General features: G+C 44.0%; 1 protein-coding gene across 1 annotated transcript; it reads right to left on the bottom strand.

Annotated features, from left to right (window-relative positions):
* Positions 1-3,083: 3,083 nt before the first annotated feature.
* FGF4 (fibroblast growth factor 4) lies at positions 3,084-6,244 on the bottom strand. Its single transcript, XM_072865601.1, has 3 exons — positions 5,941-6,244; positions 4,999-5,102; positions 3,084-3,260 (listed from the first exon to the last, which is right to left on the bottom strand). The coding sequence occupies exons 1-3, from the start codon at positions 6,242-6,244 to the stop codon at positions 3,084-3,086; spliced, it is 585 nt and encodes a 194-aa protein (XP_072721702.1).
* Between the last annotated feature and the right edge of the window lie 11,488 nt (positions 6,245-17,732).

The following is a 17,732-nucleotide window of genomic DNA, read 5'->3' as shown; positions in this document are numbered from 1 at the left end:
GAGAGAGTGAGCAGCGCTCATTAAAGCCAAGAAAAAGGCAATGGGGTTTCATTTGTAACGTTAACATCCAGCAACATAAATGCCAAAAGTGGTTTGTGTCTCTGATCATGAATATTAGATGCTACACGAAAAGCTGCCGTTGTTAATAACCACACAAATAATACAAGTAGGAATACCAGCGCGTGGCAGATGCAAGTGTGCGTATCTGTTACCGAGCTGGGCTTTCCTGGACAATTTCCAACTTTAGCAGGGTGAACTTTAGCTGAGTAAGAAATCCAGGCTGTCATTCGTGAAGTATCTGGCATAGGTGCAAAGACTCCCCGGTCTTTGGGAAAGTGAAATAGCATTTTTTTTTTGTCTTTCGTTGCAGGATGCATTCCCTTCTAAAGAGTTTAAATCAATACCAGGGTGTCATACGTTGTAAACGTTTATGATTTATTATGCATTTAAATGTGCACAGCACATACACCACAGTCTTGAACAGCACCTGTATAAAACTACAGACAGATTCTGGTAAATGGTGAAAGCTCATACCATGTAACATTGTTATCAAGGTTTTATCACAATATTTCAAAGTTACAACAACTACCTCTGAGCGTATCTTGTGGGAGGCGGTTGGTTGTGGATTTAATGGAGTGAAAAGTGACAAAGAACCATTCCCAGAGAAAATCTTTGTGATCTGATTTTGCTATCTGACATCTGGAACAAAATCATTGGTTGTCAGAGGTAGTGGTGATAATTACACAATGATTACTCACATATAGAAAACACAGAAAGTACAGAAATCCCCCAAATTACAGGAAAAAAAATTAAAAATCCTTAGGCATGACATTTCCTAGGCGTTCTCTCTTGATTTGGCTTCCTTTTTATTAATTGTTATTTTTGCTTTGACAGCAGCTGGCTTAAGATCTGGTCCTGGTCTGCTCTGGTCTTACTGAACTTTGGTGAGTAGATTTTGTCTTCAAGGTCATGTGTAAGTAGAGTATACAAGCGAGTCTATACCATTACAAAGAAACAAAGGCTTTTGTGTAGGAATGTAAAGAGAGGGAAAAAAAGCTGAATTCAGATTTGCATGTAGTCAGAAATAACTAGTTTAGATTGGAAGGTGATCTGTAAACATCCTCTAAAGTCATCAAACATTGTGGTTAGTCCTGGTTCCCACTTAACATATTGATGCCCCAAAGACGATGTATCGGAAAGGAAAGGAAAGGAAAGGAAAGGAAAGGAAAGGAAAGGAAAGGAAAGGAAAGGAAAGGAAAGGAAAGGAAAGGAAAGGAAAGGAAAAAGAAAAGAAAAGAAAGGAAAGGAAAATAAAAAAAGAAAAGAAAAGAAAAGAAAAGAAAAGAAAAGAAAAGAAAAGAAAAGAAAAGAAAAGAAAAGAAAAGAAAAGAAAAGAAAAGAAAAGAAAAGAAAAGAAAAGAAAAGAAAAGAAAAGAAAAGAAAAGAAAAGAAAAGAAAAGAAAAGAAAAGAAAAGAAAAGAAAAGAAAAGAAAAGAAAAGAAAAGAAAAGAAAAGAAGGACAAATGGATCCATTTAGTGATTCCCCCATAATCAAACCTGTCTTTTCCTTCATCGCATTAGAGACATGAGTTACACTTGCAAAATATATAAAGAAAAATATAGGGTTACTTGATGACGATATAGTACTGCAGCCTGACAGCTGTCTGCAAATATTTTCACCATGATTATCCTTACTAAAAGTAAACCACTGGGTAAAGATAGCTCAAACGTGACAAGGCTCAAATAGGATGCAACCAACTCTATCCTGAATACTTTTGGCTAGATATGGAAAAAGAGAGATTTGGGATTATGATTGTTTCCCCAGGCCCTCCTCCAGAACTGTAAGACCAAGCAGAAAAGCATGTACCTTCCTTCCATGCAGATTTTGTTAGGAGACTGGCTTTGAGAGTTAGTGAGGTAGAAATTAATCAACTTTGTCAGGGAATGGGACAGAAAAAAGCAGCATATTTCTCCTTCCAAATACTGCACCAAAAATAAGAAATAGTACAAAACAACCTCAATTCCTTGCAATCAATCTAAATTATCTCTGTGGAGCTTGTGTTTTCTATGAACCAGCAAATGCTTTTGCCTTTTAAAAACTTACGAGTATTATAGAGCTTAACAAACTTTGAAAAATGAATGTAGTCTCCAAATGTGAAAGGGAATTTGATTTGAGTAAAGTATAATTCGTTCATGGTAGCGTGTTTCACAGTGCGCTCATTGGGGGAGGGACAGACACATTTTTTTTAGCCTAATGCCAAGCAATCATATCAAATATAAGCTTCCATTAAGGGCCACAAAAGATCATATGCTCCTGTTTATCTAAATAGAAAAAAAAAACCCAACCCTGCTGAGTTTATATAGGTGTTTAAGCCTCTCTACCCCCTGGCAGCTCTAAGAAGACTGACTGCAGGAAAGTTCAAAGTTCAGCACTGGCAGATCTAAAAACAGATTTGTGGGGTAGCTCTTCAGCACCGCGCTTTCTGTACTGAGGTAAACCGATACTGTTCCAATTAAATAGCAACGCCGCACAAAGGAGGTCAGGCATTGTGTGTGGCTCCGCGCTGGCATCCCACCAAGGCACCTCCGCCACCGCTCCTTCTCGGAGGCCAAGAGCTTCTGCGGGAGTCACGGGGGTTTGGAAAACACGCAGAGGGGAACAAAGCCACCATAACAAACAAACAAACAAACATGTGTACAACGATAGACACCGTACAACACACAAACAGTGCAAAACATTGTAATAGAGGAATTGAATTTCACCTCTTTTAGGACATGGAGTAGCAGCACACCTGTGATAACTTAGAAATGAATTAAATAAACCACAAAGCAGAAGTCTTCTACTGTTGCACCATGAAATGAAATACCTTGGGTTGGAGGTTTGTCTTGTTTTCAGAAATTAAAAAAAAAATATCAGAACTATAAATAAATTTTGTGGCAATATATACAGATTTAAATAATTAACTTAAATATCTTACACCTACTCTTGCATAAAACTCTCCAGTAAAAGTGCACCATGTTTCTTTTCCTCAAATGTGTTCTGCGTCTTCCCCTGTGCTGAGGTAGGTCTGAAGGGAGATGTCTCAGATTCTGGGAAGAAAATGTGTCACTGTCATTGTGGGAGATACTTTATTGCCTTTCTTTGTTCTTCCATTTTTGCTCAGGGCTATGTACATCCCGGGATAAATCCTGGATTCATAAGCATTGTAGTTGTTTGGCAGGAGAATCTCTTTGAATTTGCACTCATCATTGAAATGGGTCTGAAATGAAAAGGAGAGAGTGAGAGGGAAGGAATTTTAAACATCAGGTGTGGAAATATTCTTGCTACCAGGTGTAGAAGATGCGGTGCGGGGAAATGTGCAGCTGACTCCCTCCCCCTTAGTAATCTTTTGAAGTGGTCACCCAAATGAAGCTTCAAACAGGACTCAGGAGTCAGAGGATCATTAAGGATGCTGTGTCCGGGCCAGGCATGTACACCTAAAGGTGGGAAGGACACCCATAGCTATGTCTGCACTCTTGAGGGAGAGGGGCACATTTTAACAGAGCTGCAGTGGGGTAAGGTCCAAGCCCAATTCTCCTGCCCTGCTCATCTAATTGCTCAGTGGTTGTCCTACCAGCAATATATTGCCTGAGAGAGGCTTCAGAAAAATCTGAATGCTAGCACTTTCTAATGTTGGTTGGGGAGAAAGGCATTTTAAAGACACTCAGAGGGGACATTATTTTCTGCTTCTTTAGTTTTAAAATTGAAGGAAGGGTTTGGGTTGACTTATGATAATGGATCAAAAAAACAGAGCTGACAAAAGGCACGTTTCCAGCCAAGAGATTTCATTTGCAAGTAAGTACAAAGAGGGACAGGTGTTACAAGTGTGTTGTTATCTGGAGAGTAACAAATGAACTCATGTCTTCCTATTGGGCAAAAGCCTAGGGTTCTTTAAGGTAGGTCTCAGTCTACCAAGCTGAACACTGCACTAGGAATTACTTTATCCAGGACACCAAAACAGCAGTCTTCATAAGAGATGATGCAAAGGGAGCCCATGCGCTTTGGAGACCGATTCTGCCTGGCTTTTATGTAAGTCGAAATCCTCTGTAACAGGACTGATGCCCCCAAAAATAATTCTGGATGCTTCATGTCTTCATTCATGTGAAAATGCTCTAGTTAACTTTGACATAGTTTGGCTCTTCCTCAGCCCAAGTTTCTTCAAAGTATACTTGAGAAACATGAAATAGAAAAGCCATGGGTAAGGAAGGAGACCCAGGAACATGGGTTTGAAATGGTGCTGATCACAGTAACTTACACAGAGGTGAACAGGAGGACAGCTCAACATGGGCAAAGACATGCACTGTTATTGTCCATCTCAAGTATATTTTATAAGATGCCTCTATCTTTTCCAAAGATTCAATGTAAAAAAAGATCTGTATTGTCTCCTGATAGACCTGCCTTCCTATAAATAGAAGTCCAAACCCTGAGGATGCTGAACTATTGTGGGAACTGATCAAGAACATTAACAAAGAGGGATCAATAGGTATGTGACAGGCACTGATTCATCACATCATAAAGGGTCATTTGTGGGGCCCTGGCTGATCACAAGTTCAAGTGCCCTCTGAGAGATGGAGCGAGCAATTGCCATGCCTGCTTAAGGCTGTTTGTACCGAAATATAAGGAAGATATGGACTGAGGCTAGCTTGAGGTCTTGCCACACAAATGACTACTCCGTTGGTCTGTGTGGTAGGCAAGATGGGTAGCCATGGTTGGGTGACTATAGTTTTTATGGGGGAACCAAGGAAATGTAATGCAAAAGAGTGGGTTTCACTTCAAATTCTCAGTAAGCAGCATACCTGGGCAGCACACGTTCTGTTGGAAAGGCAGCAAGGGCTGCTCTGTGTTGCCTGACCCAGGAGGGGCAAGGATGGAGCTTGGGCAGCTTTTAGCACCATGCACACCTCTCACCCCAGCTGACCATGGTCCCCTCCCCAGGCACACACTCAGTGGCTACTTACAGATCCATAGAGTTTGCCTTTGCTGTTCATGGCCACGAAGAGTCCACTTCTAACACCAAATATGCTCACCACTCCTCTTTCCACAGGAGAGATTTCCAGCAGACCTACACAGGAGACATGGAATCAGAGGGACAAAGGGCTGTGCCCTGAAGGAGCGTGTGGTGCAGTGCTGCGCTCACCCAGAGGCTTCCATCCCCAGTGTGGTGTGGATCCCCATGTCCCAGCACTGCTGTGTGTGGCCTCAGAACCCCAGCCTCATGCTCCACGTGCTGCCCCATGCCCCATGCTGGGTCCTCTCTTCTTTTAGCTAAGTATCTATTTTTACTTTGCCCCCAGGCATCCTCCTGTGTATCCGAGGTTAAAATAAACCAGAGTGTGCTTGGGGCAAATGAAACATTTGTCATCACGCAGCTTATATTCCCCCCCTCCCCCGGATCTTATTGTTTCAGTTGGATATTAGAGTCATGGGGCCACGGGGTTAAGTCCCCAGCAGATGCTTTTCAAGTTTGGGGGAGAGATGGGCTCTCCCCGGCCCCTGCTCAGAGTGGGCGGCCCACGGACTGCGGACCCTCCAGATGTTGAGGCAACCCCGACACCTGATGCCTGCCGGCGGCAAGGGGACAGCACGGCGCTGAGCAGCGCCGATGAGCTCCGCCGGAACGCCCGATGAGCTCCGCCGGAACGCCCGATGAGCTCCGCTGCCGCCCCGCTACCCCCCGGCGCCCGCCGCCCTCGGGGAGCCGAAGCGGGCAGCACCGCGGTGCCGTGGGCGGGCGGACTTTTTAGGGGAGTTAGAGGTCTGCCATGCACCCACCCTCCTTTGGCGCATACCGCTCTCCGGGGCAGGTGAGCCGCTCCGCGCCCGCGGAACCGCCCCCGGGGGCGGTTCCGCGGGCGCGGAGCGGCTCACCTGCCCCGCCGTGGGGGTCGTCGCCGGCTTACTGTATCGATTCTCGCTGTGGATCCCGTCGATGCGGCCGTCGGGCAGGACCTGGATGTGGAAACCGATGCCCACGTTGCAGTAGAGGCGTCGCAACCGTTTGATGCCCAGGAGGTAGTCGCCGTCGCGGGCGGCGTCGCGGCGTTCGGCCGGGAGGCGAGCGACGGAGCGGGCGAAGAGAGCCGCGTCCCAGCGGCGCTGGCGGGGGCCGGCGGGGAGGCGACCCGGGGGCGGCCGACCGCGTACCGCCCCCGGCCACAGCAGCCCCAGGAGCAGAGCCGGCAGCAACGCCACGGGGAGAGGCATCCCGGCTAAGGGCGCGTAGCCACGGGCCGGTGGCCGGTCGCTCCGAAAATACGCTCGCCCCCCAGCTCCCACTTTATACTGAGGTCAAAGGGGGGGAGAAAAAAAGAAAACCAACAAAAACCCAAAACAAAACAAAACAAAACAAAAACCCAAAAAGCGAGGCGGCGGGGGAGGGAGGGAGCCCCGCGCTCAGTCCCCCGAGGATCTGCGGTTTCCCTGGGCTGGCTGCATGGAGAGGAAATCCCGGGAGCAAGAGCTTCTGAACTTGATCTCAACTCCAGGAGTCTTGTCTGAAGTGCTGATCTTCTTCTATAGCTGCTCAGCCATAGCGCTTTAGCCCTAGCCACGATATTTATATATCCATGTGCGTTGGTACCTATTACATCACCACCTACTGCTGTCTGCTGCAGCCCTCCGGTTTAGCTGAAAGTCAAATTATCACCCCGAGATGCTTAACAACTCCGAAGCGTCTTGAAGGGAAAGGGTGAGCAGCACTGGTGCTAAACAAGAGGGACAGCACAAACTTTTAAAAAGAAAAGGTCATATTTTGCATTCATCACAGCAGCTTCCTTCTCTCTCTTCTTTCTTTCTTTTCCTTCCTTTCTCTCTCTTTCTTTCTTCTTTCTCTCTCTCCCCCTCTTTCTTTCTTCCTTCTTTCTTTCTTCCTTCCTCTCTCTTTCTCTCTTTCTCTCTTTCTCTCTTTCTCTCTTTCTCTCTTTCTCTCTTTCTCTCTTTCTCTCTCTCCTTCTTTCTTCTTTTCTCTTTCTTTCTCTTTTTCTTTTTTGTAAGTGCTTACAAATGCTAATGTAGGACACAAAAATCAAAGAATGCCCAGCACACTTTACCCCCAACACAATGTATGACTTTGTGGAAATCTGTGGAATTTCGGCTTTTGCTGTATCCAAGCGACATGGTTTACAGTTTGCTGGATGCAGAAAAATTCCCTTCATTAAAAGCCAAAATAGTTGTTGCATGGGAGGTTTAAGAAATGAAATATGAAAGAACTTGCAAAAAAAAAAATTAACAAAGGAAAGGGCCAAGGCTTTAATAAAGAGGAAAACATTTAAAGAAGCAGGATGTGCTCAAAAGCAGTAATAAAGTTTTTGATTCTAAATATCCCTTTAAGAGATCAGGAAGCACAGCATTGCTCTGGAGTTCAAGACATGTGGAGCTCCCTCTTGGTCACTGTACTGATAGGGGCTGTAGTGACATGAGTTTATTCCTGAGCTTTAGAGGCTGCCCATTCATGCAAGTATTGCTGTGCTCTTTAATGGTACGATTATTTTCTGATCTTTACTATGCATGCACTTACTTAGACGCTGCTTGTTGTGTCTTAATGATGCAGTTGTTCTTAGGTAATGACTTCATTTGGTTTCAGTTCAGGAAAATGAAGGTCAGTATTTAAAAGTAGGAAAGGTTTTGACCCCATCAGTCCAGAATTACTTTGTTTAGAGCAAATCCCATATGTTTTGTCACCTCCCTTAGCTTAAGCCTCGGCCCTCAACAGGTTTTCAGAACCAACAGGTGAGGAGTCTTTAGGACAATTTTGGAAGGTCCTGAATTAATATGAAAGTGTGTGTGTGGGGGGGAAGTGGTTTGTGACTCAAGTCCTTTATAGCCTGGGGACAGTTTAGTCTTTCACGCCAGTAAAGCTCTCCTGCTGTTCCAGCAAAGGATGCGAGAGAAAAGAGAATTGCCCCAAGCCAGATGACAGCTCACCTAGGTGCGGAAAATCTCTGACCTTCGCTAAACCTAAGCAAACTTAGATGATGTGCTTTTATTTCTTCTTGTGAGGTGCATATACACAGTGTGTGTGTGTGTCTTTCTCCTACCACACCTCTCAGGATGGAAAAGAGACTGCTGCTGCTTTGTGGGTGACTGCAATCTGGTGTTATAGAGGTAAAAGGCTTCTAGGTGTAGTTTCATCTCAATGGCAAAGAAGTTAATTTCTGTGTGTGTGTTTAAAGGCAGCAGAATTTAGATTTTTCTCTGTGGAGGTTTACAGGCTGGTAAATGCATTGAGGTTAAATGCACAGACATTTACTACGTTTCTGTTTGCATCAGGTCCATCCAGACCCCTCTTACACCTGACAAGCCTGGTGGATCAGTTCAGGATGAAAGGGCTGTGCATCAGGCAAAGGCCAGCTGCTCATGGGTTTGGAAACTGCCCTGCTCTGCAGGGGCTGCGCTGGACACCTTGTCCTTCCCCAGGGTCCTTAGAACAGCGTGATCCCACCTCACTTCAAAATCTGAATTATTTGCTGCTAGCAAATAGCAGCGGATTAATTTGGGATTAAGTTTATTTACCCTCTGAATGATAAGGCCAAGGAGTGGTGCTTCTGCCAACACACCCACCCGGCAGCTTCCCTCCTGCAGCCAAAGTATAGTCCAACACCCACAGCTAATGGGTCAGGGCCAGGTCTGCTCGCCCTTACTGCCACTGACAGCGATTCTCCCTGACCCAAAAAAGCATGAACTCTGAGGCCTTAGCCCTGTGAATGTGAAAGCCTGTTAAAACTTGAAGTTAGGAATGTGCACTGGAGGCCCAGTGGGCTGTGGTACCTTCATCCCTTTGGGATGTATGGAAATGGGTCCTAAAATGCTCTGTTAGGCTCTGAGTCCATATGTTTGCAAGATCAGGTCCTAAATGATTACACAGAGCACCCAGAACATCGAATTACATTGTCACAACATCACTGATTAATAAGGGATTCTTCTACAAGTTCGTTCTTAAACTTGTTACAGAATTAAACAGCACGCTTTCCATAAAGGCTTCAAATGAACCTTTCTGAGAGGAAAAGCAACAAGTTTTTGGCTTAGAATGAAAATATGACATTTGGTTTTGCTTTCAAATTTTATATATTCATGTGTGTGTGAGCTTGTGTACAGTCTACCTATGAAACACTAGTCCTGATGCTTCAAAGCCCTCTGATCACCGAGTTGTTCCTACCTGTGAAAAACCCATGGGGATGCAAGCAAAGCAGAACTGCAGCATTTTGAATTTGCACCAGGTGTAAATGACAGGTGGGATGTTCAGGGCCTTTATACTGCGACACAGACATTGTCAGTTGGAAGTTATTGTCACAGGAAACCATTAAACCAGCATATTCTCTACGGAAGCCAATGAAACTGTGTCAGCCAGGCTCTCCAACATGCTATCAGCTTTCATGCAGTGAAGGGGAGCTGGGTGTCTCCAGATCATCCCATAATTAATTCTTCTGAATCTTCCATATCGTGCCATGCTCCACTGCTGTGTGTCCCCTACGCCTTGTGTCACACACTCTTTCACAGCGATAATTTAAATATTAAAACAGGTAAAATGTCTTCATCTTTGTATTGGCTCTGTTCCCTAAGAAGCATATGGGGATGTCACAGTTCAGACAGCTCTGCTTTCCAAATTCCTCTAGGCTTAAAGTATAAAAAAGAAGAAAGGATTCACAGAATTCAGGTCCACACCCAGGTTCAAGCCCCGTATCATGTATTCTGAAAGAAAAAGGGAAAAGAAGAAGGAATCTGGAATATCTTTACAACCTTTATGGAAATTATTCTGCAATTGCATTGGCACAGCAGTCATCCAAACTTAGCTCTGTGTCTATATCTCTAAAGCGGTCTAGGTCCACAATTTAAAAATCAATTTACATATTTATTAACCCCAGTAAATAGATGTAAATGACCCTGAAAGATATTGCTCATGAGCTTTTCTGTTGAAGGCAAATATTGTACTGAGATCCTTTGATCTGGAAGGATGGGGAGTGGACTGGAAGGGGCATGGAGAAGTATATTGTTAGGAAAAAAACCCCTTTCACCATGTTTGCGTGCTATGAAGACATGGTCAAAAAGCAAGCCCGTACCCCAGCTCCCCCTTTGCACACGCCCCTTTTAATTATGATTATTTTGGAAGACAACTACCCAGCGATCTGCAGAAGGGACTCGCCTGAGAAAGCTTTCTCACGTTCACGTCTGGCTGCCTCTCTGTGTGAGCAGGGGCAGTGGTCCCGGGAGAGGAGGCAGGCTGGAATGCAGCACGGTGCTGGGGGCCCAAGCCCCGAATGGCCGGGGTCTCTGGGAGACCTTCGCCATCCAGGCCTCTGCTGCCTGCATAACATGCATACCCACACACAAGCTAGCGAGTCATATGCACTTTTTTTTTTCTCTGTTTGCAGCTGGTCTATTTGATCTCTGTGTGCCTGGGCTGTTTGCTGTTGTGAGTGTCTTGCCATGATCAAAACCTTATTATCTCGAGTGATGTTGTAGTGTTATATATTGGAAAAGGGCAGTGGAGTATAGCAGCGGGCAGCGACAACACTGGGCAGATAACAAAGGCTCCAATAACCTCTCTCCAGTGTATTTGGATTGATTCAATGAGAGGACAGAACATTGCTTGTGATGGGTATGGACTTTTTCAACAGTTAATCCCTCTGCTACTGTTGAGCTTGCGCAGTCATACATCTCTGTGTATCTCTGTGTAAAGCAGAGATCAGAAAGGACACAACTGCGTCCATCTGTGTGGCTACTGTAGGTCTTCAGTGGCTTAGATGTTGCAATTCACACTTCCAGCTTGTGACCGTGCTGCTCATATACACCTGCTGCTGCAGGGATCGGCACCAAGGAGCTCCAACTGGAAGATCAGGCCACAGGCATTTGACTTTCTGTGAACTACATGCAGTGTCTTAGCAGCTTTTTTCTCAGCTTCTGTGCTTGATTTGTTTGCTTTATTGCTTTTGAGCTGTAAGGTTGCTGTTCCTGCAACATCAGCTCAAAGGTGTGAGGTGGTGATAGTGACCCTCTGGGAGACCTGAGGCTGTTCTTAGCCAAGCAACCTGACGTGGTCATGACAAGCCATTTCCTTGTCCTGCTGGTCCTTGTCACTGACTGACGTATGAACAGCTTTCAGGTGAAGAAACATGTTTGGACAATCTCTTCATACCCTCTGCTTTTCACCCTGTTTCTGCAGGCTGCAGCTTTGCTCCGTGCTTTTCTTTCACTATGCATTCCCCACAGCAAAGATTCCCAACCCTACTGTCACTACTGCTCCACATTTCCAGCAGTTTTCTTTGCTCCATTGGCTTTTGCTCTGTTATCAGCTCTTTTTGCTGCATGTGCTTCCGGTTGTCCACTACCCTCTCCCTTTTTCTGTAGCTCTACTCCCTTCTCCACCCTCAGGACAAGATGACAGGCTTACAGAAAAAAATGCCCTTCATGGAAGTTACATTCATGGTAAAAGATGACTAGACAACACCCAGACCTTAACTGCAGGGCTGAAGGATGTGTCCTACCTGATGGATCTTCTGCAGTCACCTTTACGGTGCCGCTGCTTACTTGAACATGTGAACTATGGCTGGCATGAAAATGAGCTTTGGGGAGCGATGTCATGAGAACCAGCTAAGAGATGAACTCTTAGCAGCCTTAAGTGGGATTTCTCTCTATTGCTGTGATTAGTGTCAGGTCCTGAAGCCTGAGATGCTTTTTTGTGGGGTGGTGGGACGAGTGGAGAACATGATGGATCTGAGGACTCCTCAGGAGTATCATTGGAGTTTGTATTATTGAAGACTTTGTATTATTGAAGGGCTCAGTGGGATGGGACAATGGACATGTCCTGGGAAGTCATCAGTCAAGCCAGATCATTTTTGAGGGCAATCATGTCCCAGGGTCTTGTCATAGCCTCATAGCCCTCATCCTCATGGAGTTTGAACTGAAGTTTGGAGGGGAAGTCTGCTAAGAAGCTAGGTGGAGAAATATGTTCAGAGGGCTCCTGTTATTAATGTAGGTCTTTTTTAGAAAACTTAGTTCCCAGCCAGGCTCATTCTTACACTAAAACTCACATGCTTATACTTTCATATTCATTGCTGACATTTCTGCATATGCTATTTTGTTCTTCCTTGTCCTGTATTCTTTTTACCTATTGAAATTATAAACACTTTAAAACTAAAAATATACATTTTTTTCCTTTTGTCAGATTATGGCACACATACTTTTGCTGATACATTACTTGACACTCTGCCAAACAAAACTGGTAAAAGGAAACATAATAGAAAATGAGTTTTGAGAATCAGGGTAAGTGTTTGTTAAGCTTATTTTTATTATTATTATTGTGGGAAATAGTAGCTTAAGTTAACTTTTTGTGTGAGAATGTTTTAGCTGACTTTGAATGTAGCATAATTGGTTTACACGAGTCTGTTCAACATGTGGCCTCTCTTGTATGAATCATTTTTTACCGGTGGCTAATGTGAAGAAAACTGGCTGTTGTAAGCAAATGACGTGTATTGCTGAATATTAAAACTTCCCAGCAAAGCACCACTTAAAATCTGTCAGAACATATATGGACATAGCTGTACAATTCATAACCTCTCCGAGCATGTAGGAGACTAGCTTTTCCAGTTGACCTTTAGTGTCACAACCGTGAAACAAACAGATGTCTCTTTTCCTTATTTACTCGTGGACTTTTCATGGTGCTCATCACTGCAAGGTATGAGTCCTCTGAGGAGGTAGTGGCCGTATCCTCAGAATACCTCCGTGAGCTGGGTGTTGCTGTCCTCCTTCCCACCCCATTGCTTGCTGTGGCAGTGAGGGGCAGCTATGCTGCTGTCAGATGAGATACCTTCACGTACATCTGGGGTGGCAGAGGGGGAATCAAGACCAGAGAGGTTATGGAAGATCTGTGTGATCTGTCAGGGTTGATGAACTACTGTAGTAGAGGTTCTCAAAGCCTGGTCTAGGCAAGTTGCTTTCCCAACGTGGCGCAGTGTTCAGCGAACCTACGATATCGACTTTTACCCCCAAGGACAGGAGAGCTGCATGGGTCCAGCAGGACCACAGCACTCACCTGCACCAGAAGACACAGCTGGGCTCCTTTGATTTTGGACAAGCTCTGCACCTCATGGGCAGAGGTGGGGTGGGGTGTGGGGTGGGGGCCAGAACACACGCATCCTGAAACCTCTCAAATACTCTTCTTCCCTAATAACCACCAGTGGTATTGGCAATGGCAAAAACTTTATCTTGTGCTCTGGCACACAAAAGGCCCTGAAAACAGTTATAAAAACACAGTTTAACAGACAGCTCGCTCAGACAAGTAACCAGTTCAGCACTACATAACTCCTGATGAAGTCAGCCAGAAACAACTGTATGGTTTGCTGGGTGAGTTTTTGAAAAGTAAACTGCAAGCCACGAAGTATACACAGATAACAGCTTTCGAGCTTGAAGACCAACCAGCATAGAGGTTACTCATCAAATTCTGTGTTGCTTGAAGGTAGTGACAGCAGTAATATGTTAGATAAAATGTAATTTCTTCCCCTTCAAGGTGTTTGGAAAGAAAAGCTAAGAAGCCAGATATATAGCTAAGAATCATATTGCAGAAGTGTGTAAAACAGGTTATCTGTCAACAGACATGTCAGTCATCTGTCATCAGACATCTAGAAGGTTTGTCTTAGGTTTTAGCACATTCATTATTCTCTCTCTTTATGCTGTTTAATAACAGGCCTTATAGATTACAACAGCAGCCATTTCTCACTCCAAGTTTGGATCACACAAGATATAAGTAAATAAGTTTTGGATGAATGATCCTTGCCCAGAAAAATCCCCTTGACACCAAGAAACCTTCAGAGATGGCATACTGCATTGCTTGATTTTTGACTTAATCATTTAACTCCTCTTGCCATTCACAGCCAGAGCAACTTTGTTCTAGTCAACCATTCTAATATTACCTCTGTTTCCCCTCCATCTTTCTCGCTTCACTAATAAAGTTACGAGAGCTACAGTAACATCAGCATTAGAGGAATGAATACATGCAGGTTAAAAACGAACAAGCAAAAGAAAAAGAGAGAGACTGCTTATCGCCTTTTGGATGATTCCTGGTACTGCTCTAAGAGTACATTTCTTGCAAGGTCTACTTTTGTTCCTGCAGATGAAAAAAGGAACAGGACTGGACTCTAAGTCAGTTTGTTCAATGAAGCCACATGGTCTCCTTAGCTCTTAGCAATGAACATTCAGTTTATGATCTTTCTTCCACTTCAAAATATGTTTATATTTGGACCAAGAGAATGTACAGTTTCCATACTGCTAATGTGCTCTGCGGGAAGAGATCCCCAGGAAATTAGCTTAGATACTTACCTTGCCTAGAACTGCTTTTTGTTTTTAAGATGTGGAATGAGTTAAATGCAAACTGGAGATTACCATTTTGAAGATTGTCTTGAGAAGAAAACAGTCTTAAACCAGGCAGACAACAACAGAATGAAGACTTTGGTATTCTTAGTAGTTTCCCAGGACTAACCCATGATTCCCTCCATCAGTGGATTGGAAGCCACTTGGAACTGAGCCCAGTCTCCTTCCTGAATATGTATGTCCTGCAAACATTGAGTGTAATAGCGTGGTCATTTAAAACCTGTTAGCTGTCACATGCAAGCAGAACATGTCCCACAGCTCCAACATTTTCACTTTGCTACTACCCAACTGGAATAATGGGTAAATTATTGCATGAAAGACACTGAGCTAAACTCTATTCTCACTCATTTCCATGTAACTTCCCGAGATAATGGGATAAAACAAAAGAAACCGAGCCTACAGCAAGTCCAATCCCTACCAGAGATATTGTATTTATGTTCAGAGCACACCCATTCAGAATGATTATTTTGATATGAATGTCCATCTACATTATTATTGATATTAATGGGAATGGAGGATGTATATGCAAGCTGTTGGGATCAGGACAGTGGGATGGGAATGATACATAACGAAGGGAAAACTCCCTGCCCAGGGAATTCAGACAGTGCTGTGCAGTCACTGCTATGCTATTTGCCACGTGCTATATACAGTCACAAAATATTCCACTCAGTCAGAGACATGGCCAGAAAAAGCCCTGCGAACCCCAAAGTCTTACAGTCTTATAATAACCACTGAAGCACGCCCTTCACCACAAAAGGAGCACAGCAGAGCTCCTGTTGACCCACATGGGACAAGCTGCATGCAATTTATTCCAGCATGTAAAGAACCAGGCAAAATCAGAGGTGCTGGTTTCAGTACCTCTGTGGCCATTCAGCATTGCTCTGGAACTGTGAAGCAAACATTTTTGGCTACCTTAATGAAACTTCATAATGCCAGAATGAGGTATTATAAAATCATCTGGAATTTTCAGAATATCCATTTATTTCAGGGGATAAAAAACTAAATTTGGGTACCAGTATTTGGGTGAAAAAGGATTCTGTCATTAAAAAAATCCTTTCAAAATTAATGTGTTCTTCTCCCCCCTCCTTCCATTTTTTAATTTGTAAATTTATATTCCTGAGAGTTGTTGGACCAGCATACTAGGAGGCTACTTGTCACTTGAAGTTCAAATGCAGGAATTCTGAAAAATAGAAGGCATTGGAGTCTTTATGAGTGCTTCTTGGGTTGGAAGACAAAGGAACATAATGATGATACAATAGTCCTTACTGTAAAATGCCATTACTATTGTCTACAACACTGTACATATTATAATTCCCATTATTATTTTTCTGACCAAAAAAATCATTCTAAGGCTTCAGTTACAATCAAACCATGAACAGGACAAACCAGCAAACACAATAAGCTGCTGACTGACTTGTATTCCAAAATGCCCAAGGAGCTGCTAGTTTTCAATAGTGTTTCTACACGCCATAATTACAAATTATGGCAGTCAGGTCCTTTGCATTTGGCCTTTATTGGCCAACACCAGCATGGCAACCTGGATGAACGGTACCTATTTATTTGTGTATTGGTTTTAAGAAGAGGATGGGGTAGGTCATATCTTGTCTCACACAAGAAGAGTGGCTGCAGAAGGAGGGGAGCTGAAGCTGGTCAAGACATTATGCCAGGACTAGAGCACCGTGTCAAACCAGAGCCACCCTTGGAGAGATGGGACTAGTCCTGGAGATCCTGTCAACCGAGGGAGGCCAGGGAAGGTGGGCTTTTGTTGGTATTGACTCTGCCCTAAGCTAAGAGGGTAGATGGAAAGCCTGGCTCAGTAGACTTTTTCGTGGAGTGCTGGACTGTCACCCCAGTAAAAATCCCATCGGCTGGGGACTGGAAGGTATTGGAGGGAGCGAGAGCCAAGGAGACCTCAAAGCTACCCTGTTTGTTTGCCTGGAAGTCCCCACTGCACTGCTGACAAAGTTATTTAATAAGAATGTTATTTTTGGTAGTAGTGGCAGTTTTCTCTATCAGTATTTGAAGAGGCAAGCAGTATCATCTGTAACAAATGTATTGCAGTTTGGAGATGTGTTACAACTGCAGTCAGATCTCCTCTTTTCCTTTCTCTCTAGAACTCCCCTGCTCTTTCTCACCCTGCCTGAGGAAGGGGTTTGCCTGGGGCCACTGCTGGGGAGCTGGGAGGACGAAGGAGAGGAGGGAGAAGAATTGTGCTGGCAAGTGGTGTTCCACTTTAGATTTCTGCAGAGCTTAGAAAGTTTCTCCCCTCTCCTTGCCCCCATCATCACAGTAGTTTATCTATATTGCAGCAGGAAAATTATGGAGTCTAAATAAAAAAGCTGCCCCAAAACTCCTTCTTGTAGCAGCTTTGGTGCAAGTGCAATCACAATTCAGAATCACAGGAACAAACCTTGTACACTGTTGTAGTTTATTATTTAACAGCAGCAAATTGTCATTATTTTTTACTGAGCCCGAGGGGTGGTTAACCACCCATTCTCATGGTTCATGGTGCTTTCAACTCAACATGAACACAGGCTGCAGAGTTAGCTCCCAAATACGTCGGATCATGATTTGATGATGTTGGCAAAGTGGCTTCAGGAACTCTTCCCTTTTGGGGCTGCAATGGTTTGTACCCAAAGCCCTGCTGCGGTACTCCCCCTGCTTCTTCAGGGGGTTCAGCACTTCCATCGCCAACACCATACTCATTTATTACAAAGTTGCAAATTACTATATATTATTTAAGCTGCTGGGACAATTAGGGATAAGGGAAAGACATTTCCCTTAGCTGCAGGAACATACAGAACACTTTTGCTCAGGGACTAAGCCTATAGTGCTGGAGGAACTGCAATACCTCAGCAGAGAACTTATAAGAAATCAGCCAGACACTTTTAAACAGCAATTTGGAATCACCAAATACTAGCCAAATATATCTCGCTGTTGTTATAGTATAAATATAATTATTGCTATTATTAGTAGCAGCAGTAGTTACTATTACTGGTTATTATTAGTCATAATTTTTACTGTGGTACCACTTAGGAATTCCCTTAGTAGACCAGAGTGCCATTGCAATATGCACTGTAACGCTGTTACCATGACAATTTTTCTCTGTTTGCCAGTGTGTTTTGGCTAGAGAGCCAGCTGTTGACTAGCTGTGCTCCAAGTTGCCGAGCAATAAATCCCAAACCAAATTCATGACCAGATTTCTGCTCCAAGTCTCAATCTTGTGACCTGCCGCGTAAGCTGCTCTGCAACTCCACCTGACTTCAAGTCACTCTGCAAAAACACCACTCTGTCACTGAAACAAGTGGCTCCTAATTCAAATTTTTGAAAA

The sequence above is a fragment of the Ciconia boyciana genome, chromosome 6 (genome assembly GCF_034638445.1).
Source record: "Ciconia boyciana chromosome 6, ASM3463844v1, whole genome shotgun sequence".
In the NCBI taxonomy this organism is placed as follows: Eukaryota; Metazoa; Chordata; class Aves; order Ciconiiformes; family Ciconiidae; genus Ciconia; species Ciconia boyciana.
Note: the sequence above shows the minus strand (reverse complement) of the source record. Positions and strands in the feature narration are given on the sequence as shown.